Raw genomic sequence first — 26,309 nt, 5'->3', positions numbered from 1 at the left:
CAGCTTGTCTTTTTCTTGCTTTACTTCTGGTACATCTTGTTTAACAGGAATTTAATGTTGTTTGACAGAAGATTGCAGGTGGCTGAGAAGAATACCGCCTTTGGAAACATTAGCTTAAATGAGTGCTATATTGGCGGTTTTAATATCGTTATCACTTTTTGTCAATCAACAGGCTACAGAGGCTCCACCCTAACCGTTCCATTCGACTTTTCAATGGACCTACAGCGGATGGGGGCCCCCAAGAGGTATGTTTCGGTACTGTTAAATAGGTTTATTTTACAAGATTGGACCTCTCTGTGGAAATGAGGCTTTAACAACTCTCGGAAAGAGTTCTAATCCAGATCAGATCTGCAGAAGAAAAATATTACTACTTTTTACTATAGTTTGTTGCTATTATACATGTTTGTTTTGTTTTTCTGTTAAGGAAAAGTTTCACACACTGGACACTTTCTAGGAGGCTAAAACAACCTAACAGTTTTCACTAGAATCCTTTTCAACAGTCACTCTTATGCTTGAGAAGTAGTGAAGGAAACACATTTTGTGCCTTCAAATTCAGCATTCAAAGTATAATAAATAAAGAAATTTGTTTTAGCCTTAAAAAGCAGAAACTGTTTTCGGGCTGTGGCCACAACACTCACACCTAGCTCTCTCATGTGTAACTACTTTATTTATACTGTAAATCACTGTCTGACCAGCAAAATCTTTGTTGCCTAAAATTTAATGTAGTTTGTTCTTTTTTAGAACTTTATTTAAAACAAAGGACAATACACAAAGAACATTTGGTTTTGTGAAAAGTGAGAAGATGTATTATGACAGCTTATAGCAAATACAGTTAGTTTTCACCTATAGTCGAATTTCAGTCCAATTGTAAATTTAAATACCAAGATTTAAAAATTGCATTTAATAAAGAGGCACATTTTTTGCATTGTATAGTGTGCTGTTTAATGCATTTCTCTTTCTGGTGTGCATTGCAAACATCTTGCTGTGCCTGTTAGAATTTGATCAAGCTGTGGGGAGCATTACTGTGAAAGTCATCAATGACCAAATCCCATTTACTTTTGATTTATAGAGCTAAGAATGGCGTGTTCCATGTCTGAAAGGGGATTTACTGTGCCAAATCAAAAATCCAATCCAAACATTTCAACAAATAATGAGTTTAAAATAAGTGGCAAAACGATACATTGAACTTTGTTTCTCTGCACATTTTTTTGTGTCCCAAAAAAAAAAAAAATTTGAAAAAAAAACAATGAATATAGTGTTACATCTTTTTAGTGAAATTATGTTTCCCTCCTAATCCTCACATAGCTTCTGTGTAACTGAAAGTAACATCAAAGCCTTGGACACATTACCCAGAACATCAGACAAACTTGGTTTTTGCCTGGGGGACATTTTGGGCCTGTTGGCTATGGCTTTGTAGCTTCGCCCTAGCACTGAAAACAAACTGTGGCCTCACAGTCGACTTAATTATTAAAAAAAAAACTTCTTTCAGATGTCCCTTTGGTAGGCAGTCAATAATAATGGTCTGTTCAAGAACCGTGATCAAGATAGTGCTGTACTATTAAGCAGAAACCTAATTTACTGTTGGTGGTCATTAGGACTTAATTATTGCCAGTAGGTTGGTAGAAATAGATAATTTTTTTCCTCATGAAACTCATCCATTACCTTTTTCCCTTCTATTATTATCTCAAACATTCAAAAATACATTTATACGTCAAAGTCTCCTCTAGTTAAAAGTGTCATCTTATAGGTCAGTTTCTCTACTCTGTCAGCTAATCTGTTGTTGGCTGTGATCCCATCTTTGCTCTCAATCAGATGTGCCCTCAAGCCACCGCCACTCACTCCCTGTTTAAAACCGGCTCATAAAGAACCTTGGCTGCATCAATATTCCTGTATCAATTCTCTGCGCTGTGCTACAAACCAGACGCCGGCAGCAAGAGAGGCTTTTGATTGAGGTTGTGTAATAGCTGTGCTAGCCAACAGGCTTGTGCTCCCCACATTTAAAAAGCTCTCCACCACATGTGAAACAGCGGAGACACTACTGCATTAAGTTTGAGATGTAGCGTGGTGTGTACTCGCATGTACACATGGCAAATCACTCGGTGTATCCACTTAACAGGCTGAAATATCCTCCTTGATGTGAGGGTTTAAATGAAGCACACCCCCTTGTTAGCGATAAGCCCGTGGTTCCTGTCACTGAAGCTCGACTTGACGTTTAAGCGCAGACTGAATACATTAGGCTGACATTTCTCGCTTCTCCTGCACAAGCTTACTTCTGGAATTGTTCTGTGGCTGTATGAATAAATTATTCCCTTTTATTTAGGGCAAACGTGATGATGAGACAAGGGGAAGCCAAAAATATAGAGCTGTGCTATAATTTCAAAGGCACAGCCTGTCAGGAAACATACTTTTACTGTCTTTTTGGGACTACGAAAGGAAAGTATGTTGAACTGGCTGGGATATGCAGAGAATAGGGGAAATGTAATCTGGTATGACGTATTGTAAACATAATCTTATTTGTTTATAATTTTGCAGGATATGTGCCGCCATGTTTTTGTTACATTTCTTGGTATGATTATTTTGACAAAGGCAAATCTTTTGCACTTGTTTGTAGTTTAGCTTGAATAAATAACCTCTATATGATAGCATACTATATGTCTGCTTTTACAAGATTAGCAAAATGTTTGTTATTATTTAATCAGCTGTCACATTTGTGTTCAGAGCGTTCACTGGGCTCCAGGAGGCGGTCGAAAGCAGGCTGGAGTTTGATTACATCTGGTTTATATCAAACAGGATGATGAGAACCATGGTGTTCTGTTGTGTTTGTGGAATGTGTGTGTGTGATTGTTGAACTCTAAGAAATTACTTCCTGGGGTTTTTTTTTTTTTCTTTTACCATAGCAACATTCTGTTCACTACTTTCCAGTTCCATTTTTCTATGTAGGATCTGTGTTTGCTGTCTTTTCACACTTCTCATATCGTTTCACTGTCTTCCTTTTCCGGAGATCTTTGATAGTTAGTGGTCAAAAGGGATATTTGGGGTCAAAAAGCATTATAAAAAAAGAATACTCCCTCAATGATAATGGATTTACAAATATTCTTACTTTAAGACAGGGACTATTACATAAGTCAACACAAGTTTTATTTATAAATATATGCTTACAACACACTTACTGTCTCTGTCTCTATTAAATAACCTTGTTCACCCTTTGTACATGTATTTTATACAATGTGCTGTGTGTCACTACTGTTACAAAAGCCCATGCAATATCTACAGTACAGTATGTCAGATACCTATGAAAACTACATTGTTCTCAATAAATATAATAAATTATTGAACTTCTATCTATGTACATTCTATTGCACTTTTTACATTAATGCTTTGGATTACCATGTTCCCTTTTTTATCATCCCCTGATGTCACTTTTTAGCTGCTTTGACTGGGTTTTTTATTTGTTTGTTTTTTTCGTGGCCCAGCTTAGGGAGTTCCTTCACTCCACATCCTCAGAAGATAGACACTTCAATCGAGCATCTTTGTCCTCAAAAGTAACCTTTTTGTTCCTCTTTGGGTCAATCCAAGAGTTGTGAATGATAGCATTGTTGGGGGTGGGGTCTGCCTCGATGATCGACACCACTCGTTTCTTCATCTTGCTTTTTAAGACTTTCTGGAACTTCTGCCGCGTAAAGGCATAGAGTAAAGGGTGAAAGATAGTGGTCCCATAAGCCATCACCAGGAAGCCCAGTCTTAACTTGACCATTAGGTCACTGGGACCTGTGCTCAATATGACTGTGTTCAGGACTGTGATGGGAGTCCAGCACAAAAGAAAGGTAGAAACAATCAATAGGGACATCCTGAAAACCCTCTTTTGGCGCTCTCGTCTCTCTCTATGGCGCTTGACAGCCCTGCGCAGGGCAATGATGACAGACACAGAGGTGCGCATGCCAAGCGTGGGATTGCGGCTGCCGCTGCTTTGAGAGGCGTCCGTGGCCTCCTGCTGTGCTGTCATGGCCGTCATGGAAGGACGCTTTTTCCTTCGAGCCTTCTTCTTTTGTGAATTGTGGAAACGTGTCCCAATACGAATGTTCAGTGCCTGCAGGATCTTTGAGTATGTAATAAGCATCACAATGGCAGTGAAGAAGAAAATAGGAATCTGAGCCAGCAAGTGGTAATACAGTCCATGTTCATTGTAAAATTGGTTCGATTCAGACACATTTTCCACTACTGTCTGATTCAGTTCTGCATGACCTTGGGCAAAGAAGCCCACCTCAATAAAGGGTACAAGGAAGCTAAGAAAGGATAGCACCCAAATTGTAGCCAGCAGAGCCAGAGCTCGTCCCATCGTCAGTACTCGGTTTGCAGGTTTAACTGAGATGTCATAACGGTCAAGGGTGATGGCAAGCACGTTTGCAGCAGTGGCAACACTAGCAAAGGAGACACAGGCTTCATGGAAACAGCAGACCAGGGCAGCGTCTCCATCCAGGGAAAGCAGCACCACCACAATAGTGAGAGGGATGCAGCAAACACAAACTAGTACATCCAACACATGGAGATTCATTGTGACAATATTACTAACGGAGCTTACAAGATTCGACTTCATACAGTAGAGGGCGAGAACAGTGAGGTTTGAGCTCAGACCCAGGAGGATCTCCAGCATGAGGAAGCCTGTGAGGGAGACCTGAAAACTCACAGGATAAGGGTAGGGACTGGTTATTGCCGGACTCATGATGCGGCTGATGGGTTCAGTGTTGTCGGTTACTGTGACGTTGCTCATGATGGCTTGTTTTTCTGGGCAGAGAAGAATATGCATTATCCTGTGGAGAGAAAAGAAAGAAAAGTATCATTGAAAGTATTGTTGGGAGTTATATTACGGTAAGGTCTAATTAGCATTTTTACTAGGCTGTGATAGCTTCAAATTAGCTGGGGGACACAGATGTAATTGGGCTAAAATTTACCATCGGACCATTTTCACCCATTAATATGAGATTCTTATTCTTGTTTTAAAAAATAATCCATCTTCACGAAGAAATAGTTGGCAGAAAAAAAAGTGTCTAGAATGGCAAAAAAAAGACACCTCCAACTGGTTTGCTTTGCTTTCCCAATAAAGGATAAAACCATCCGGACACATTGGCATGTTACAGTAGATGCCTGTTTAAAAGGCAAAAAGAAACAGATTAAGAAAAGCTTGAAATAAAAATGATTTTAGTCCTTAGACCTAAATTAGTACCAAACCCACCTACTCACCACATTTACTAAGAATACTTCTCCCAAACTACAATTTGTACCTTTTTGGATTTGTTTTAAGGCAGTGTTTTTTTTCCCTTTTACTTAGTAAAAATATTTTGTGCTTACAATATTGTTTTTTGTTTCACTTCTCAGTGAAGTTAAAGTTAAGCTGTGTTTTCTATGTAACACACGTGTGGTGTGGTAAAAGAGTATTCGTAAGTCACCAATTTTGGAAGTTACTCCATTTAAAAAGATGAGAGGTCTGTAATGTTCATCATTGGTACACTTCAATTATGATAGACAAAATGCAAATAAATAAATGAGGAAAGGATTTTTAAATTATGAATTTGTATAATGGTGTAGAAAATAATCTCCAACAAACAAGCAGTTATTCTGTCTCTCACAGACCCTTACGTCCTAACGATTGTCTTTTATACTCCACTTGTTACCTGTAATAATTACACCTCTTGGAACTGGTTACATGTATAAAAGACACCTGTAAACACCCTTAAACAGCCTGACTGCAACCTTTCCACCATGACCTAGACCAAGGAAAAAATGTTCATCTGAACAAGACTGCGATGAACCAATCTACAATAAGAAAGCTGTTTGGTGTGAAGAAATTAACTGTTGGAGCAATTAATTGGAAAACGGAAGACATGCAAGATCACTGATAATCTTTCTCCACCTGAAATATCTTGCTTGTTGGGGTACAATAGATCTTAAGAACGGTGAGGAATTAGCCCAGAACTACCCTGGGGAACTGGTTAATAACCTGAAGGATACTTTTAGTAACATACAACATTGTCATGGTCATTGGATTTGAAGCTCTCCATAGAATTGACTATGAAAGAAGCATTTTGAGGTACTGGAGAGGTCAGTGTCCAGACCTTAACCCAATAGAGAATCTGTAAAGGGAGTTGAAAGTTCAAGTTTCCCTGCAACAGCTATGAAACATTACAGCTCTTTGAAAGTTCTGCATGGAAGAATGAAAGAGCAGCTAAAGTGCTAATCTGGTGAAACCTTGTAGGAAACATTTGACCTCTATAACCTGGGTTACATTACAAAGTATTAAGGTTAACTTTTGTTACTGACTATTACTTTTCTTTATCAATATTTAAATAAATTCTAACACTATACCATATTTCTCATCTTTTTTAACCTTTTTTATGTTTCTCACAGTTGTTCTGCTCTTGATAACAATATAAACATTCACCTTTTTACGTGAAAAAACTTGCTAGATCGGTGACTGACGAACCCTCTTTTTTTTCCTACTGTACACGTTGGACTGATAATCTCTGACAGTTTCCATTGAATTCTTGAAAGTGTAAAAGAACCCTGACTGAACCCCTTGACTGGAATTTACTCCATCCACCCAACAATGTTCTAATAATTGTCCATTGGATGAAACTCAGTCAAATGAGTCTGTCTGAAATAAGGAAATAAAGCAAAAATTATTAAAGATGTTAATATAAGGCTGTAAATGCTTAATTTTTAGGTTACGATTTTTCTTTTGAACATCTAAAAGAAAAAAAAAACTGTTTCCTTTTCTAACCAGCCTTTAGTGGTCATTTGAGGTATTACAACATTTCAGATAGCCTCAAACCTGGTAACAGAAAGTTGGGGCTTGTTGATGAACCATACCAAGATTTGTTAGCAAGCAACCAAAGACCCCACAATTCTATGCTGAAAGGATAACACTTGTTTAGCTTAGCTCCGTCCTCACACATACTAAGTTAAGCAAATTTTCCGGTACACAAATTCCACTTCAGATACTTCATGTGAGGCACCCTGTCACTTTTCTGTGGTTTATTGATTCATGATGAAACTTAGCTAACAAATTTGGGTAACAGCCAAGTTAACAAAATTTTCCAAGCTGTTGCACACATATTTTTCTGATGTTCAAAGTTCCAGTCACTTGTACATATCGACTAAAGGCCCCTGTAAACTCCTGAGTGTGTATATCAAGTGTGGATGCATTGCCTAGCAGAATAATAGCTGCTTGTGCAATCCCAACATTTTAGCCTCATGGTGGAGACACTTCCTACTTCCTGCTTTCCACTGTTAAACAAGTTCATATTAACACTTCTGGAAAGTACAACAAAAGTGGAAATCATTCAGTCATCTATATTTGTGTTAGTCACTGATGAAAACACTTTCTATTTGAAGCTGTTTTGATATTAGTTCAAGGCACAACCAAGGTTAATCAGTGGACCAATTTTAGAACATTTATTTTTTATACTGCTTTCAATTTGTTTTACAGATCCACAGCAGTTTTTTTTGTGGCTAGATTCACTAATTTAGCAGAAAATGGCAACCCATCACACAAAAAACATCACTTGTTGTCTTTCCTAACAAGCAATTTATGCCATAAATTGAAAAGGGTTATAGATGAGTTTGAGACACCTTTGACCGATGTTTTACTTTTTTTAATTAGATTTTTTAAAAATAATTTAAGCATCAAATAAATATGACAGTACTGTTTACTTGTGGAAATTAAATTTTTTTTTAACATTTTGGGACATTTAATGGACTTCTTTTGGAAACTAGTCATGTATTATGGGCTGTCACAGCCCAGTGAGGCATAGCCGTAAGAAGGTATTATAAATTTTGATCTGACCTATTGTATTTTGTGACTTGCAGGTTCTTTCATGTTACAACCAACTAAACTTGTCTGGTTTGCAAGAGAATATAACTTGGAGAAATATCACAATAGAAATTAAGGCTCATTGTGCAGTAAATTGTGCGACTTGCTGTACCTTTCACTCTAATTTGTGTGATAAAAATGATTTTCCTAAAATTGAGGAATTTAGTTGGGCGAAATGTGGTCAGGATTTTTTTCTTTTTATTTTGATGGTAACTAACCTTTTGATTTCAAATCGATCTTTTGTTATGAGCTTCAAACCTTTCTTCAATAAGTCATAACTTTCAGAGATGCATTGGAATGCTAGATATTTCTGAAGACACTAGAAAGCCTTTACCATGACAGGAAAAAAAAGAACCAAATAAATAAAATCTTTTGCACACAAACTATGGAAGAAACTTCAATAAACACTTTGCAAGAATTGTTTTAAGAGTTTCCCAATTCTAGACAACTTAGAGAAAAGTATGACGTATTTACCCTTCCCTCCAGAATTATCTGAATACCAGGGCTATGTAATCAGGGCACGGAGTCCACGTTAGGTCCTCAGAGACGAGCATCACATCCAAACATAGCCTGTGGAAAAGTGTTTCCGCTCCAGCAGAGCCCCCCAGCGATGCTTTTCCTTTCAATGCAAGTCCATCTCAGCAAGGCTGACAGCAGCACAAGCACCTGGCTGTTCGGCGCAAGCTGTTTTTTTCAGTGACCTCAATGGCGTGGAACCTTGGGAATTCACCATCTGCACCGCTGGACGTTGAAGAATATGCACAATTCTAGTCTATGGGTGATTTCTCAGGTGTATTTTGCTTCAGTGAGCATTGAGAGGTGATAGGAAAAGGGATGTGATTTTGGAAACATTGCCTGTTTATAATTCCACAATGTTCTGAGCCAGGAAAGATTTGAGCCAACAAAGAAAAAAATAAAGAAACACAGACGCTCCACTGCGCAGTACTTCTCAAAATGTCATCCAAATCCCTGCTTTTTGTTATGTTTTTTTTTTTAGAGCACAGTGTAAAGATAGATATGTAAATATTAAAATGTTGTTATATCCATCGGCACGTACTCCAAGAAACAGAGCTGTCAGTGAACCATGAAGATTCTCCAGTGGTAAAATAAAAGAAGAAGCAGTGTCCAGGATTTGTTAGGGATGGGTCAGTGGGCTGGGGAAGCATCCAGGCCCATGTCTCCCCCTGGGAGCGCTAATGGAACAAACCTTCACTCTCCACTTTTCTCATCAGCCTCTATTCTTCTGGCTCCTGCTGTCATTGACTTGTAAACTGGGTTTTTGGCTCATGTTGAACCCCGGATAACCGGAAATGGCGTGAGTACAGGTGCATCCAGCCACCATGGCATATGCGATCACCGGCAAAAGAGTGTGCTTTGGGGGTAGTCCAGCAGCCTGTTCAAAGGTCACTATCACGAGGTAGTGGAGGATGATTTCACGACGCAGAAAGCTCAGCACTTTAGACCAACGCTTTTGTGGAGAACATGAGCTGCATCTCCTGCGCCTTCTTCAGTCCCAGGTGTTTGGTGCGGAATGACCTGGAGGGAAAAGCAAAGACGAGAGTAATAGGTGATGGAGGGAGTGAGAAAAAGCAGAAAGAGTGCATAGAGAAGTGTGGGGGATGTGTTTGTGAAAACAAAACATATTCTCGGCAGAGAGGCGACAAGGAAAATCATATTAACATAGCAACAAGCCTCTGATGTCTTATCTTGTTCCTTTTGCTGCATTTACATAACAGTAACACGAAAGGGACTCACACAAGAGCGACCGGTATTTTACATAAACCACAGTGACTACATAAACCACAGAGACATTTTGACATTCTTGTTGACTGTATTATAAACTAAAGTCCAAGCAGCAAAGTGCAGAAAAGTATTGCGTGTTTTTGGACACATCAACAACAGAAGGGATCATCAAATATGCACGAACGAGACACCTCCAGTCAGAAGATGACTGCTGTGTTCCCTATCTTTGGGAACTGATCATGACAACACAGGTGTACCCATGTGTGTCAGGGCATGGAGTCTTAGATGTTTCTAAGTGACATCCCTTTACTTAACTTTATTTTAGCTGGAAAGAATACTTAGGACCACACCTGTTTAGCTTTTTTTTTTTTTTTATTAACACAAGTTGTTTTATAATCTGACATTCATGCATGTGTGTTGCTGGGAGACAAAAGTATGCTTAGAACTGAGAAAAAACAGAAAGCCTTTGAAGTCTGATGTTTGCAGCTCATCATAGAGGATCCATCTGTTACATTTGATGACATTCGGAAACCTTTTTTTTAAGTTTTCTCATTTAGATATGTACAAATGTGCTATAATTACAGTTTTCAAGAAATGATGGTAAAAACATCGCTACTCTGAGATGACAGCCTTCTTTTTGTTTCATAGGCATACAGCTGTATTTCAAATCACTAAAAATAATCCCTGAAAACGCGGCCAAGCTCACCGTTAACGAGTGAATGGGAGCTGCTCCGTTCACTGGGATGTCCCCTGTCCTTCGGTGTCCGCAACAGTTTTAGCCGAGTGTTGATATAACTGCCGCTTTACCTCCTGCTTTTTTCCCCAGAGTCGAACAGGAATTTCAACCAGGTTTGTAATTTAGGAGTCACTCTTTTCTGCACAAGTATCCATCAAAAGAAGAGACGCTTGCTGACAAAGACTCTATAAGACAAAATTGAAGCTGATTCCCCGGTGTGTTGTCTCATTTTTGCTGCTCGGCATCCATGTAAACTGTTTTTGTGAGTGCTCCCGATTAAAGCAACTCCGTAATGCTTCCCTCCTGTCTAACTGCCTGGATGGAAGTGCAAACCATCACACTCCTGGTATCTCTCTGCTCTCCTCCTCTCTCCCTCTCTCTCACTGCGGAGGTTTGCAGTGCTCCCCCAGTCCTGATTGGTTTGCAGTAATAGGCTTAACCATTTCCTCCCCACCAAGGGGAAGTATTTCCTTTATTTCTGCTTGTGTCCTATCCTCCCTGTCACTGACTGCATGAGGCTGTAGAGTTTTGCTCAGGGATTTGAACACCCAGCCTGCTACAAAGAGACATCATCAAACCCTTTGAAGGAAAATGAAACGGAAAATGTGGCAACGATTTATTAATTAGCTCTGTCACAATGTAATAAACAAGTAATGGGTTTGTGCACCAAGGGGGCAACAATGAGGATGGGAAAAGCACCAGGGGGAAGCAATTTTTTTTATTGATTTTTTTGCTCATATATATGTTCTAATATACCTGTGCAAGCGAGCAGAAGAGGCAACAAGTCTGTCAGAGGGCAGATAAATGCATGCAGCTTTGAAAGGGAGAAACGGATAATCTGGGAAAGAATGAAATCTGAACAGAACAGAGAGCCTCTGTTCTGATTGATAGTTTCAATTAAGTTGCTCTATCAGATCGGTAACAGGCTGACCACCTTCTGTTGCGTTTTATTTTTTTGGTGCAATTATCGCCTGAAGCCATCCTACACTACTTGACAGCCTCTCAGAAGGAAGATGAAGGAAACTGTCCCCACCTAGAATTCATTGTAGAAGTTTACAAGGGACAAGAAAAACGACATTCACCAAACACCTGTCTTATGGGAAGTGCTCCATCCAAATGCTGCAGAGCAATCTCCAAAGAAGTGTGTGAACACACTTTGTGACATAATCATTGGTGCCATATGGGCTCAAATACTCATCTAAAACTTTATAGAGGTCACATGGAATGATGAGGTGAAAATATGACAGAGCTGCAATTCTGCAGTCGATGAAAGCTGACAGATGGGATATGATCATTCTGATAATCTGTTTATGCTAATTCACTGAGCAGAGAGACTTCTTAGAATGTACAAGTCTTGTATGAAATGGACAGCAACCAACGTCCACCAATGTGCCAAGTATGTCATGATTAGGGTCACGTCGACGGTAGGTTGGTCGATACTTGGTTTGAATGAGCACAGCATGCTTCTACTCTTGAGGGTGAACTCAATCGCCCAGAAAGTCATGCAACTACAGCAGCAGCGGGCTTGGAGGAGGTATTGCCTGAGATGAGCACAAAAAAGAAAACTGCTTGTCATCTGACCATCATAATCATCAAATAAAGCACCTTTACTTCTTCATTTCACAATCACTAAAAACACTTTTTTTTATATTTCGATTTTCCATTTCTTCTGCAGCTGTCTTTTTTCGTACTAAGACTCGTTCTTTGCTTTACTTTCACTCTTTGTTTTTTTTGCATAGTCTGTCTGCGTTAGCACTGTTTATAAATTGCACAAAGGTTTACTTGAAGGAAAACAGATACAGCTTAGAGAGATGAATAGACTGGATCGATAGACAGAGCACTTGTTTGGTTTTCACTCAATTTTCTAACATTTTTCAAGGAAGTAAACTTTGGTGTGGAAAGTCATCCATCCATCCATCCATTGGTCAGTATGAAAACAATAATCATGTCTTTTTGCTTTCTGCTCAAAAAACATTCTATGCAAACCTCAAAATTTAAAATTTGTTTTTAGCCAAGCAAGCCTCAACACAAAAGAAAATTAATCAACAAATCAGTTTCTTCCTACTTATGATTTTCAGTTTAAATTACAACTTTTAGAGTACAATGGATCCTTGTTTATCACGGGACTTATGTTGTCAAAAAATCACCTGTGATAAGTGAAATCTGCAAAGTGAGATTACAGATGATTTAAGGCTTTAAAACTCCTCTCTACGTGCTGTATACACTTTTCTTTGACATATATGAACATTTTTTTGCATTTCTCTGTTTAAACTCTTGAAGTTGTGATAAAAGATTAAAGTAGATTTAGTAAATTGAACACATTCTGCGTGGGAGACGTAGAGTGGATGAAATTGACACAGACAACAGCCTCAGTAGAAGGAGCACTTTATTTATTTATTTTTTTAAAAGTGGGCTAAATTGTACTAAAAAAAAATGCACGAAATGGCGAGATTATGAAAGTGAACCGTAATTTAGCTTTAAACTAGCACTAATAAATATATGAAAAAGGAGGTTAATTGAATGTAACCTGATCTATGAATACATTTTTAAAGTATGTTAACTGTTTTTATCTTTATATATTCTTCATATATATTTACTGCTATAGAAAGAGCTAAACATAAGCAGAATAAGCATCTTTCATCTCTTAAACCTTGGATCATTGGGCTAGGTAAGTGCTTTACAGCTTGTCGGCTGAATTCTGAGCCAATATTGATTTATAATTGAATTTTAACATGGATCAAATTTTTATCTCAGGACTTGCAGTGTATACAACAGCATAAAAATACAAGGAAAGACCTTAGCCACTATTTCTGTCCTGAAATCGTCTAACAGAGAGTCTCTTAAGTTAGAAACGGTATACTTCAAGGTCCTTTATGGTTGATGTAACTGGCGACTTGCCCAAGGCGTACTCTGCCTTTGCCTGAAGACAGCTGGTATGAACTCAAGCTTGTTTAAGAGAGCCATTAAACCCTGTGACCCTGACTTGGTTGAAGGTGTCATATAGTGGTTCAATGAAATCTTCATTACTGAATTTTTGTGATTTGTATAAAGGCCATATATATTTTAAGAGATATTTGTTAATTTGTCAGTACAAGTTTGATTACATATTTCAAACTCGTGTTATAGTTTACCGTGACAGTAAAAATAAAACAAAAAATGTATATCCATCCTCAGTATTTTGGAAAGTGACATACTCAAATTTTATGCTTTCATTCTTGAATCCATGCAAGTTATCTTACATTTGTAAACTTAGTTTTAGGGATAGAGGTGTAAATGTTGGCATTTTCTACACACATTTTGGCAATGTTTAGTCTTCTAAATATCTCAAATAAATGCTGTTTGTTAATCCTCAAAATATTCAGAAATAAATACTTTTAAGGTCTTACAAAAGAAACCTACAATTGATACAGATGTCAAGACAAATTGCTGCATTTTAACAAGACGTACAAAGGAGGATGTCTTCAGACAAACAGTACTTTCATGTTGCAAATGTTATTACTGCAACATTACAAGCTAATGGGTTGTTTAAAAGCACATACAGGAAATGTAGCCTATTTCTGCCAAAGGGAGGGAAAAAACAAATGTATTTTGTTCAAATTAAAATAAAGTTAGGTTAATGTCCTGACATTTCTTGGGTTGTTTATTTTGTGCCCTGAAACTCACTCAATAAGGAGCATAAACTAAGCAGTTAATCCGTTTTAGTGAAACAAAGTGTTGGCCCACTTCCAATGTCAAACTCCCCATGTCTGTGTGATGGGAGACTGCTCAATTTCAGTATAAAAACCATCAAGACTCTTGAGTATTATTTTCCAGCGTCATGCAGAGACAATTTTGAGTTACGTGCCGAACAATCGACATAGCAGGGTTTCGGCTGCACGGCATCATGGAGTCAGATGAGTGACAGCTGCCTTACCAGGTCTTTAGTTTACACACCATTTATTCTGCTTCTTTTGTTTCTTTCACTCACAAGCTGGTGGTTGAAGTTCACAGATCACAGAGAAAGACAGGTTTGGTTCACACAACATATCTGACCTTACCTGGGTAGAAAGTAGTATTTAAGTTTCACAATTTGAATCCATTTAGATTACATTCACATTATTATTAGGGTGGACCACATTATAGGCGTTACAGTGTCCAAAATAAGGATTGATCAGAAATTAAAAAACATTGATGCTCGTTAATTTTTGGTTTACTACCCTTAAGTATGTCACACGATTTGTGTGCTGTTATTCTGTTGGAAGTCCACCAACACTTGTGAAAGTATCCAGAGAACCAGAGTTCAGTCTTTGGTCATTACCAAAGTTTATGCGAGCTCTTGTTCTTGTTAAGTTTGCTATAATTGGGAATAGTATGCTTGGAGTTTTAAGGAGAAAATACATGCGGTACTCATGCAGAAATGTACTGTAACACACACTCTGGTCCCAGAATAAAACAGGGTTGTATTATTGACATTTTGTAGGTTAGACATCCACACTTCAGTTTACTTTAACTGCTTAAAGTCCCACTCCAACTGTATTTTTATCTATTGCAAAGTCATTTCCAGTGGTCTTTATATTATGATTATGTAGCTAATATCCAATAATCTCTTTGTTTACACTCTCTCCCATAAGCTTACAGCACCTCACATCCCTAATCTAACATTACCAGTGCAGAAAAAATGGCAGCAATATTGGAGCTATCCAACCATACAGTTTTAAGACAGATGCCTGTTCAGACGAGAAAACCAAAGATGCTAATATATCTATTTATCTACAAGTGGATGCATCAGAACTGAGCTACAAGAAAATGTTAAAAAACACAGAAAAAAAGTGTTCCTTGGATTGGGTCTTTAATTACTACTCTGTACCTTCATCTTTATTGGAAAGCACCAAAGCATTAAATAATCATTGAACTTCTTAAGACCTAAATATGTCCAAGTGGTCAAAATGCTATTATTGGCTACAACCTGTTTCCTGCAGGGGAATCGATCTGTGAGGCTCTGGAGCCAGAACATTTTCATAAAACAAATAAACTGTTTAATTTTTGCAACCCATAACTCAAGATTCATTGAAAGAAACAAGCCAAAAGAAGTGAACACTGTGGATGCTGCTTTAGAAAAGTGAAATGCGGTAAATATCCCACCACAAGAAGTCTGCACTCTTGAAACTTTACAGTTCAATAGAAGAAAAAAGTTAATATTTCATTTTGCATTAATAATTCATCTGGCTTTTTCCCTTTACTGTCTGAATTTCACTACAGTTATTCTTGTCTCTCAGTCTAAGTGCTTTTGGATGTCCATAGATGCATTCTGCTGTTGATGGTCACGGGTATATTTGCCTATGCAAGGCATATTTCACACCTTTCACTGCCCTGTGTGTGTTAGGGGGGGCTGTACCTGTTTGGAGAACTCTCCCTGGCTTGATTCCATCAGATGATGCACATGTGCTGTCAGGGACTTTCTTATAACAAGCTCCCACTTTGCATGGCAAACATCAGTGGGCAATCATGCAAGAGTAGGATGGAAGCCAGGAGAGGGCCCGGCTCACCGACTTTTATCTCCTTTCTGCAGCAGGCATCATCCACCTATTTGGTGCGCCTGAGATTGCCCCAGAATTAAAATAGCCTTACATTAATGGAGTGGCTGGTCTGCTGTCACCTGATTTGTTGAAAATGCCCTTTTACAAACCCAGAGGAGTTCTTGGTTTAGTCCCAGAGGGACATGAAGGAAGATTGCACCACAAAGCGAAAGGACAAATGATGTCTCTGAGCTGCTGCTGTTATTGTTTCCCCTTCCTTTTGAATGGAATTGTAATAATGGCTGGAGTTTATTCTTGTTCCTTCATTTAATCTGTTCACATTCATCTATTCTTGGGGTGATATCGTTTGGTTGGACCGTGATGCATCGCTCTCTGAGCAGCGACAGACGGCATGGATCCGGTCACTTGGGAGAATCTGTTCCCTTAGTAGAACAGTGAGTGAAAGGGAAGCAGCCAAGGCTTCACAAGCAGATGAAATGCATAAATCAACAAAAGGACAGGTTTTGAAGAAATGTGAGAGCAGAAAAAAGCATGAGGCAGCAGATGAGATGAAGTTAAAAAAAAAATGAAGCAAAGGGACACACAAGAACAGAACAACAGGGTCTGGGAGGTAAATAAGTCGTGTATTAGCCAAAACCTTATGAAATCCAGTTTAGAACACCTGAGCAACAAATATCATCAGATTGCCCAAAAAACAGCAATTACAGCAACATATAAAGTATGTATTTAGTTTTAAGTATACATATGGAAGTAAAAGAACATGTAAATTGATGGCTGGAGGGTAAAAAGTTTCAGTCTTTTGCATCAGTATTTTAAGGTGCACATACTTTTTTTTTTTTTTAAAGAGTTTTCATTTGTGTTGCTGTTGACTGTCAGTTGGATTGCTGAAGGGACCAAATATGTTTTTCTTTTTCGCTCTGGCTATACAGCATGAATGGGTATTAACCCTTTAACACGTGAGCTTTAACTCCAGTCTTCACATTTTTTCGACTACCGTAACCCTTCAGCAGTAATTCCAATTAACATAATTCACGCATATTCAGGTTCAAAGCAGCCTTGCTCTGATATGCAACACTTTACAGTCGTGAAGTGCTTACGCAATCAGCGTAAATCACCTGAATCTGTTGCAGAGAAAAGGGGCCTTGCCCCTCTATGCAAAACATTACGTTAGGAATGTGGAGTGTTGCATGAAAAGCCTATTTGCCCCGCATCAGCTGATTCACCTATATCTAGTCTTTTATGGAGACCAGAACCTTTTTAACATCGATCAGATTGTGTGATGTAATTACTAAAAACCACAGTTTTAACTGTCAAAATGAAAATCTGTCGATCCAAGTTCAAGTTGAATAAATCTGAAGAAAAAAGATGAAGAAGAGTCTGCATATACCAGGTAGTTGTTTACTTTTGGATCACAAATACACTTTAAATGACCAACAGGTTTGTGCTGGTTCTGGAGTCAAAGAGCAGTCTTCCAGAATTATGAAGTGCCACTCACTGTCTTTGACTATGCAGTGCTATCAATGGCTTTACTATTTAGTGAACTACCGTATCTGTGATTAACTACACCAAGGATGCACTGGTATGATCAAAATCGCAGCACTTTGTTTTACGTCACCATATTGACCAGGTAGCTTTGTGTAGAACTGACCTTCCCATAAACCCCTCAAGATGTCTCTAAGTTACAGGAAGTAACTGTAATCTGTATCAGGTTACCATTCAGGTCTTTGTAATGTTCTGAGCCGTTTTGGTATTGGTCATCTCTAACGTCACTTGTATACCACTTTCAAAGACATATAAAAATTGATATTTCTATATACATATATACAGTGGTTAGTATTTGCTGCATTTTTCAATGACTTTTTGATATACGTCGGCTCTCAAAAAGTAGGAAGTTGAAAGATTTGAGCTTTTCCTATTCATTTTTAATTTGACTGGCATGTGGAAAATCAGGATTTTATTCCCAGTGTGTGCAATGTGCTCAGTGTGAATCCTTGGGGAAGAACCTTTGCCTGTGTCTGGGTCTCCCTGTGCAGGTCCCCAGCCCAGATAAAACACAAAAAGGGCATTGGTGCAAAAATCTCTGCCAAACTAATCGTGCAAATCAGTGACGGCTGATTTGTTGTGGTGGCCCTTGAGGGGATAAGCTGAAAGGTGAGCAAACAATTTTCAAATATTTTACAAGCATACTTGTCAAAATCCTTCATGCTTGATATAATACATAAACAATTATTTACTCAGCAGAAGTCACTCTGCAAAAAAAAAGTCATTTAGAAAACAAGTTTCTTCTAGACGAGGCTGAAGTGGAAGACATGGAAAAAAACGCAGGACACACTCCAAGATTCTCTCATTTTCTTTTCGTGTCTGGACTACAGTACAATCTGCTTTGGCTTTAGTCCCAGCCCTCCTTTGAATTCACGCTCACATGATTTGGGATTAAAGTTCCTGAACCAAACAGGCAGGGAGAAAAGAGGAGAAAGAGAGCCGACCCTTCAACTTTATATGTTAAACACTCCTCTAGATTGATGAGCAGCTTCCCTCTTTAAGTAAACATTAATCTGTCCTTTTCTGTTGCTCTGTAGGTTCATTAGTGCAGAAGTGGCTTCATTTAGACTTGACATTTAGGGTGGTATTTCATCTTAAGCTTTTACGTCAATGACAAAATATAGATTAGTTACAATACTGTTCAGCAAAGAGTTTATAATATTTAAAAAGGAACTTTAACGCCTAATGGTAAAAGGGATTTACGCATTTTTACATCAATGCTTTGAACAAGGGGTGGAGGAAATCGATTTTTAGATTTATTAATTATGATCCATAAATGATTCTGAATTGTTTTGTAAATTTGAAATAACCAAGAGTAAAAAAATCAAAGCATTTTAAAATGCAAAAGCATTAATGGGAACTTAAACGTGCATCACATTTTTTACTCTGACATATTTGAAGAGCACACTAACCTGGCTGGCCCTGCAGAATGCTTGATCTGACTGCTAAAAGCCTATGTTTGAAAGCATTTTGCTCTTTCAATGGTGATGGTGAAAGGGCTTTGGACAAAATTCATGCCGTGTGTAAGTTGTGTTGTGCCAACATTAATTATTAAGTATTAAGGAAAAAGACAAACATGCTAAATCATATCAAAATCTCATCCGGAGGAGGTGAGAAACTGTCCGGGTGCTCCTGACAAGAGCGCTGCTTAAACAAGTTGTGGATCTGCGAGTGGTCTCGATAGTCAAAGGACTATGTTGGATATTATGAAGATACTTCCACCGTCGTCTGAAAAGCTAAGTGAATAATGAAGTCAATCAGAACTTTCATAGCAAAGGCCTTGAGGCCCTTTTCTGTGGTCAACAATTTTTATGTTTGTAATAAAAGTTAAATGAGTATATTGATCTCGCCTTTACTTACAAATACACGTTGGTGGGGAAAAATAAGTAGCATTAGTTTAGTGTCTTGTAGTAAAAAGAAAACATTTTTTAAGATGCATAGATTTAGGATGCATTGATAATTGAATCACTGCCTCCAGAATAATAAACAAAGCTTGGGGCAGAAAAGATTTCCACCCCTACCCTTTCTTGTTTGGGAAAAGTAGACTTTTTAAACCTATTTTTGATGGATCTCATATTTGCTAATGCGTCCAGTGTCAATACATATAGAATTTAAAAAGTTTATAATTATTGTGTTTGAATGCTTGTCTCTCTTTTAGGTTAGGTTAAAACTCCTACCAGCAGGTGGGTTGTGGGTGGGGCTGGGTTGATAAAATCCACTAATCTATCTGGATCGATCTAAGTTTAATTTATCAATAATTGATTCATAAAAGTACAGATCGATCTAATGCATTAAGCTAAAGTAGCTAGCTTAATGCTAATGTATAATGGGGTTTCCCATAGGACAGCTAATCCTAACCCTCGGGCATGAATTTTCCAAACTCTTTTAAGATTTTTTTTTTAAGTAATCCTTTGTGGTAAAAAAAACACTGTTTTTTGCTCTTATTTTCTTTTTCTTTTAAAATAAGGTGTAATGCTATATTGTGATCGCCACCTAGTGGCCAAACTGAAATGCCCTCCAGGAGAGGCAGAACAATTGTTGGAGCTTCTCCGTTTGAGAAACCATGTAACACTCTATGCTATTAACAGTCTCATTATAATTTCACTAATACATCTTACAGAATGTTAAGTGTGTCAGATTAATATGGATATCTTAAAAAATGTAGATTATAAATGGATTTCTAAACAAATAGGTCGTAATATTTAAACTATGTAAACTCAAAATGGGATTGGATCAAGTGGATTAAAAAATGGTATTGAAATCAATCCAGGTTCTGGTGAGTCAAATGGAATCGATTCTGGAAATTATTGGGATGCCCAGCCTTAGTTGTTGACTAACAGCCTTTACTTTATTTTTTCGCTTAATTCCATTTAGAGGTGACAGATTTTCAAGAAACTTATTTTTGTGAATAAATGCACTGATGATTTTCTTTCCTTTTGTCAATAACATATTTGTATTTACTGTTGATGAATTATCAAAGATCATCCAACTTGTGATATACTATTCCCTGAAGCTTTCATTCATTTAATTTTGTTATCGCTTTTTCCAGGAGTTTTTTTTTCCTTATATTTCTAAATAGTTTGAATCTTAAAGAGACACAATGGTAACATAAAGTTATAGCCCATCATAATGGATCTAAAGTTTTCTAGCAGTTTTCAGTCTCCAGTAAGACTTGCACATAGAAGCGCTTCCTTGCAGCTTCCTGCTCCAGCGTGACCTTCTCACTGAAACGAACAGCTTCTTTTCTATCAGCCTCTCAGAAGTCAGCCACTTCCTGTTTCAGAGCAACATCTGTTTACGTTAGCAGTGTCAAAGATTGTCCACCGAGGCGTGGGAACCGAAGACAGTGCTTGGTTGGGACCCCCACTCCTTCAGAGGGACCAACAAGTGCAGGGCAAGGCTCAGTGTTGGGCGGGAGAGACACGTACTGGACACAGTTACCACACACATTCACACATTTAGGATCCCCACCACAGGCACTCAGCCTTCATAGCACTCTGTTTGTCATTCTGTTTCATCCAAACAGACTTTCACCATTGGGAATAAATGTTACTGGAAATGCGACGTCTTCTGAAAACTGCAATAGAATAGCAAAATGTCTACAATCTAGAACCTTGACTGATATAAAAGAAGAAATCTTAGTTATTGTTCATACCTTACCTGCTATTTTGCCCAGCTGATAAATGATTAAATAAACGTCTGTCTTCATTGTGTGTTTAGCATTAGAAAACTAGTCTTCCTTGCAGTTGTTGAATAAACCGTGTTATTTGCTTTCTTGACTGAGTCCCTAATAACACAAAACCCTTATCCTGTTCTCAAAAGTCTCTGGAGACCAATCAGAGAGGGAATTCCCTTTTTAAAAGAAATGAGCTGTCAAAGACTACAAAGACCATTAGTCTCTGAAGACTTGCTCTGCGTTCACAGTGGACTTCACATGGTGCACTATGACATTTTCTGTCATTTTATCATTTTCAACATAGACTAAGATGCCCTTTTGGAGCTGTGTTTGGCATTTCTTCAAAGTAATTAGTCTATGTTCAATAACTTCAGTTTAAAAAAGGTGAAAATAGCTTAATATAAAGTTGGCTGGTAGCTGTTATCACTCTAGGATATTCTAACGCAAACTTCACTTCACCACATTGAATAACTACAATGCATAGAGATAATTTCTAGAGTATATTCCTCCACAAAAAAATAAATAAATAAAAAAAACATTACCAAGAAGTGGAAGATCCCCAACTTCAAGCTGTTTCACTTTTGAAGCAGGTAATCAAGCTAAAACTTTAGCTAGCATGAGAAATGCTCTCAAATTGTCAATAAGGTACAAAATGGCAGCTTTTGTCTTTAAGTTACAATTTCTTGATAGGGAAATTCCAGATATTTTGTTGGAAATAGTTCTCAATTTTGTAAATTTCTCTGACGGTGAAGGGTCTCTGTTCTTTAGGTTGCTTTGTCTTTTAGTTGAGTCATAGCTACTGAAGAGCAAAATGTACAGACTCTTGACAGGAAAGACAGACGGTATGAAAGACCGGTCAAAGAAGCAATACATGGACATGTTAACAACTCTTCCTTCAACAGACAAGGAGGCTTCAGACACAATAGCCTAATTTCCACTGGGCGGTCCGGTCCGGTATTTCGAGCGTGTCCATTGTAAAATGGGCCCATTAAACAGTACTGAACCAGGGGGGGCCCTATCGGTTGTAGGTCCATTAAAAAGTGCAACAGAATGATTGTGGTGGAGCAGCTGTAGCCACCTGTTGATTGGCAGAAAGTGATGACGACATTAGAAAGCACCAATATAGCCCTCATTTAAGCTAACATTTCCAATGTTTGTTAGCATTCTGGTTTTTGTGTTTTCTTGTGTACTCTTTTGGTCACATGTCTGCATTGAAAAAACCTGCAAACAACAACAAGGCCTGGTCTGTGGTGGAACTGCAGACATTCCTTCTCATTCTTGGTAACAGTGTGATATAGGGTGACCTAGAGGGATCAAGAAAAAGACTGCTGCATGAATCTCCATTGTTGTTGCTTTTCTAGTTGTCGCATTACAATGAAGCAATGACATGCTAGCTGTCTACACTGCACATGCGCTGTGAAAACAAACCACTCAGTGGAAGGGAGGCTTAACCGTGTGGAAATGCTCTGCATCCAGGCATTTCTGTAAAAAAAATAAATAAACAGTATATATGCTTCTTTATCTCCTTTCAGACCCTCTTTTCCCCCAGCACAAACACAGAAACCTTGTAGTAATGATTACAGTACATGCTCAAAGGCAGCAACTAATTTGACCAATTAAATGTGTGGGCTGACATCTCGACTGGGGTCTTTTCAAGGAATGGCAATGATCAACATAAAGTAACATGACAACTAAACAGAACACAAATGTAAAAAAATAAATAAATACATGGGCAGCCTTCTGGGAATTTTAAAGCATATCAAGCGACAAAAAAGTTGACATGTTATGATTTAATATTGTCTCTGTATATAAAAGTATTGTATGCCACAAAATGCCCTTATGCACGCCCCACTCCTGCACTGCCAGAAGTATAATTTCTCCCTGTGGGAATGTGGCTCCTGCCTGCACTTCACATCTAATGGGCTACTGCCATGATGTGACAGAATAGACAAGTCTATCTTCCACAGCTGCTACTTTTTCATTAAGGTCTGTCTCCACCTTCTGTGGCACAAAGATCAGCACCTTTGTCCGGGTGTCTGTCATGCCGGTAGGGGATCTTCACTGCATCTAATCTGCTCCTCCAGCTGAGGTCAGGATTAACATCCTGATCCATGCACATGTATATATCATAGTCATAAAAGCTAGATAGGGATATTCACTCTATCCAATGCACCGAGGATGACTTCCCTTAAACGGTGAGCGTTAAATCCCTGTCTCTTTGACCTGATTTTTCATCCTTTTAAGTAGTTGAATGTTGATTTAATGGGTTTGGCTGATGGTATTAGTCCATCCATTCAGCCATTTCTGCTCATATAATGCATTTAATAAGGATGTACATGTAGGGAACGTATGCTGTTACCACAGGCTACAGAGCCAGACTTTTATGTTAGCCAAGAACCGTGAGTCTCAGGACTTTAAATCATGATTGTCTGTACTTAAAAATATAAAGGATGTCTGTATCAAATGGTAATCTGTGAGTGCAGTTAAAATTAAACATCTCTCGTGCTAACTCCCACGAAGGTCACGGGGATGAGAGAACAGCAGTCACCCCAGCTGCTGCAGGAGCACACTGTTCTTGCAGAGGCTCAGAGAATATGAGCTAATCCATCTCATATTCTGTACACAGAGTGACGAACTCATGCAGTCAGATGGAATCTGGAGAAGAACGAACTGCTGGGTAAACTGATTTAAAAATTCATTTATATAATAATTAGTTTAGAGGGTTGTTGCACTCATAGTGCTACAATAAATTTGTGATATGAGAGCTTTGTTAATGTTTTTTTTGTTGTAAATTTTGTCATGTTTGAGATATTGTATTTTTACAAAAGTGCTAAAAATAAGTATATAGCTTCTACATGACGCACAAATTCTGTTCCTCATAAACCTTCTACTCATTAGCTGTATTAATGTCACCTGTTTGAACTGTCTGTATAAAGACATCTGTCCATTCCTTTTAACAGTCAGACTGTTAAAGGGTTCTCCACCAAGACCAAAGAGCTGTCGAAGCACACAAGAATCAAGATTGTACATCTGAACAAGACTGGAATGAACCAATCTACAATCAGCAAACAGCTTGATGAGAATATATGAACTTTTGGAGATTTTTTGTAGAAAAAAGTAAGAAATTCAAAATCACTGACTATCTCTCTTCACCTCCATGCAAGATCTCAGCTGATGGGGAGCAAAGGATCTTAAAAACAGTGAGGAAACAGCCCAGAACTGTATGGAACTGTAGATCTGTTTGGAAGAATGGGCCAAAATAGCAGCTACCTTGTAATCCTGGTGAACACTTACAGATCTCCTAATTCCAACAAGCGTTATATTACAAAGGATTGAGGTGAACTTTTGTTTGACACCACTTATTTTTTTTTATGCCATCACTGTTAGTCACGTCGATGTAGATCATCAACCCCCCCATGTCTGATGATATTTACTGCTGACACACTTGTTGACTCACCAGCTCCTCTCTAAAATGCACATCCTGTCATCAATGATCAAACCCATCAATGCAATGGCATCACATAAATTAGAAAAAATGTTTCAAATGGAGGAAGAAGCAAAAAAATATCATTCATACAAAGTTTAGTTATCAGAAGTGTTCTTCAGTTAGAGACGTTTGCTTTCACAGTGAATTAATCATGCTGTCAGCATGCAGGAAGTGGAAGCTCTCAGGCTGTTTCTGCATTTCTCCAGAATATGAATTGATAGTACTTCATACTGGCAGATCTCCAAGCAGCACTGCACACAGAATTGAATCTGTAAAGGAGATGCCGATGGAACAACTGACTGACATTTGAAATTTCAATAACTTTTAAATTCTATTTGAAAATGTTGCAAATGCTAAATGTGTTGCTGCAAGTAAAATGCAAATGAGGTTGTAACTATGGAAAAGAGGCAAAAAAAGTGTGGTGCGGTAAAATGTCATGGTTACACGCTTGGTTGTGCATGACCATTAAATTAGGTAGGTTTGGAAAAATAAAAAAGTTTTAAATGATGGTGGAATTTCGTTAAAATCACAACTTTTAGGGATTTTCTATAAATTATGTGGTACAAATAAAAAAAAAAGCTCTTTTTTAGTTTTTTCACGTGATGCAGCACAGAATTTATTTATTTCTCAATGTTTTTAATTTTGGATGTGATAAGCCACAGCAACTCAGGGGCATCCAAACAGGCTCTTCAGGAGGCCATGCAGAAAGGAGGCCTGCATGATTAAACAGACAGTTTAGATTGTGGTTCCACTTCAGTGAGTTGAATTTTAATTTCCTTTCCTGGGTAGTTGATTGGTAGTAATTGGATTTTGCCAGGCTTTGTTAAAAAGTCAGAGGGAAACACTAACAAATAAAAGAGCTAACAATTGTTTGGTTTTACGGGAAGGAAACAAGAGAAATGTGTACTTTAAACTAATTGTTTCAGTTGGTTTGCCTCCTTTTTTATATGAATTAAAGCGTTAAAATGTTGTGCAATGATTGGTTGTTTTGAGGACCGTAGCATGAGACTGAGTGATGAATGGTGACCCAAACAGGACAGATCTCAGACAGGAAATGCAGACTGTGGTGCCAAACGTGGCTAGCAGATGGCAACAACAGGGCCCTGTCGGTCCAAAGTAGAGGGTGGGCATGTGGACGGCAAAAAGACTCGGAATGGATAATGTTAGGCCATCTGTCTATGACAAAACAAATGTAAAGGTGGAACTATTTTGCTTTAGATTAAGATAGCTTCGAGATGAGACTGCATGCAACAATTTGACCTTTAAAGACCCGACTCTTGCTCAAATGTTATTTTGTTATAAGATCTTTGGTACATCTCTGCATGCTGTTGCAGCTTTCTGCTTTTGCAACAGCTCCTTGCTCCACTTGTGATGTAGGTCTGCATCTTAATCAGTGTTTTATTCACCTCAGTTTTGAGGTCACCTTGGGCTGTCTCAGTAAAATAAAGTGGCACATTTACCCCGATGACATCTTTTTGATGTTTTTTAGACCTGAAATAAAATAATTTTTTGAGGTATTCTTTTTTACATCATCGTATGTTTTATTTTAAAAAAAAAGATGAAACCTGCATATAGATTTTACTACACCGATTGATCATTTTTGTCGCTTATCATTACTGACAATAAAAACCCAATATAACTTTCAGGAGATGTTAGATAACTTAAAGTATGAACATGTGCAGCACTCGAGGCTTTTCTGGGAGTCTCTTTTCCAATATTCCTGCATTAATTCAGCGTGTCAT

The 26,309-nt window shown here is 38.1% G+C and overlaps 1 protein-coding gene and 1 long non-coding RNA gene across 4 annotated transcripts in view; one reads left to right on the top strand and one right to left on the bottom strand.

The window, feature by feature from the left end:
- LOC118598846 overlaps positions 1 to 26,022 on the top strand; it is a 34,621-nt gene extending 8,599 nt beyond the window's left edge. The window contains exons 2-4 of one of the 3 annotated variants that reach the window (XR_004948024.1): positions 173 to 245; positions 23,707 to 23,757; positions 24,041 to 26,022. This is a non-coding gene — a long non-coding RNA (uncharacterized LOC118598846). Of the gene's footprint in view, positions 1 to 172; positions 1,248 to 2,718; positions 3,340 to 23,706; positions 23,758 to 24,040 lie in introns of those variants that run through there. The other 2 variants (XR_004948023.1, XR_004948022.1) reach the window with 2 other exon arrangements.
- Positions 2,873 to 10,706, bottom strand: LOC112152178 (G-protein coupled receptor 22). The gene is made up of 3 exons (XM_024281563.2): positions 10,317 to 10,706; positions 8,342 to 9,403; positions 2,873 to 4,808 (listed from the first exon to the last, which is right to left on the bottom strand). The coding sequence occupies exon 3, from the start codon at positions 4,802 to 4,804 to the stop codon at positions 3,488 to 3,490; it is 1,317 nt and encodes a 438-aa protein (XP_024137331.1). The 5' UTR covers positions 4,805 to 4,808; positions 8,342 to 9,403; positions 10,317 to 10,706; the 3' UTR covers positions 2,873 to 3,487.
- Positions 26,023 to 26,309: the final 287 nt, after the last annotated feature.

This window comes from Oryzias melastigma, linkage group LG6, assembly GCF_002922805.2.
Source record: "Oryzias melastigma strain HK-1 linkage group LG6, ASM292280v2, whole genome shotgun sequence".
NCBI lineage: Eukaryota > Metazoa > Chordata > Actinopteri > Beloniformes > Adrianichthyidae > Oryzias > Oryzias melastigma.
Note: the sequence above shows the minus strand (reverse complement) of the source record. Positions and strands in the feature narration are given on the sequence as shown.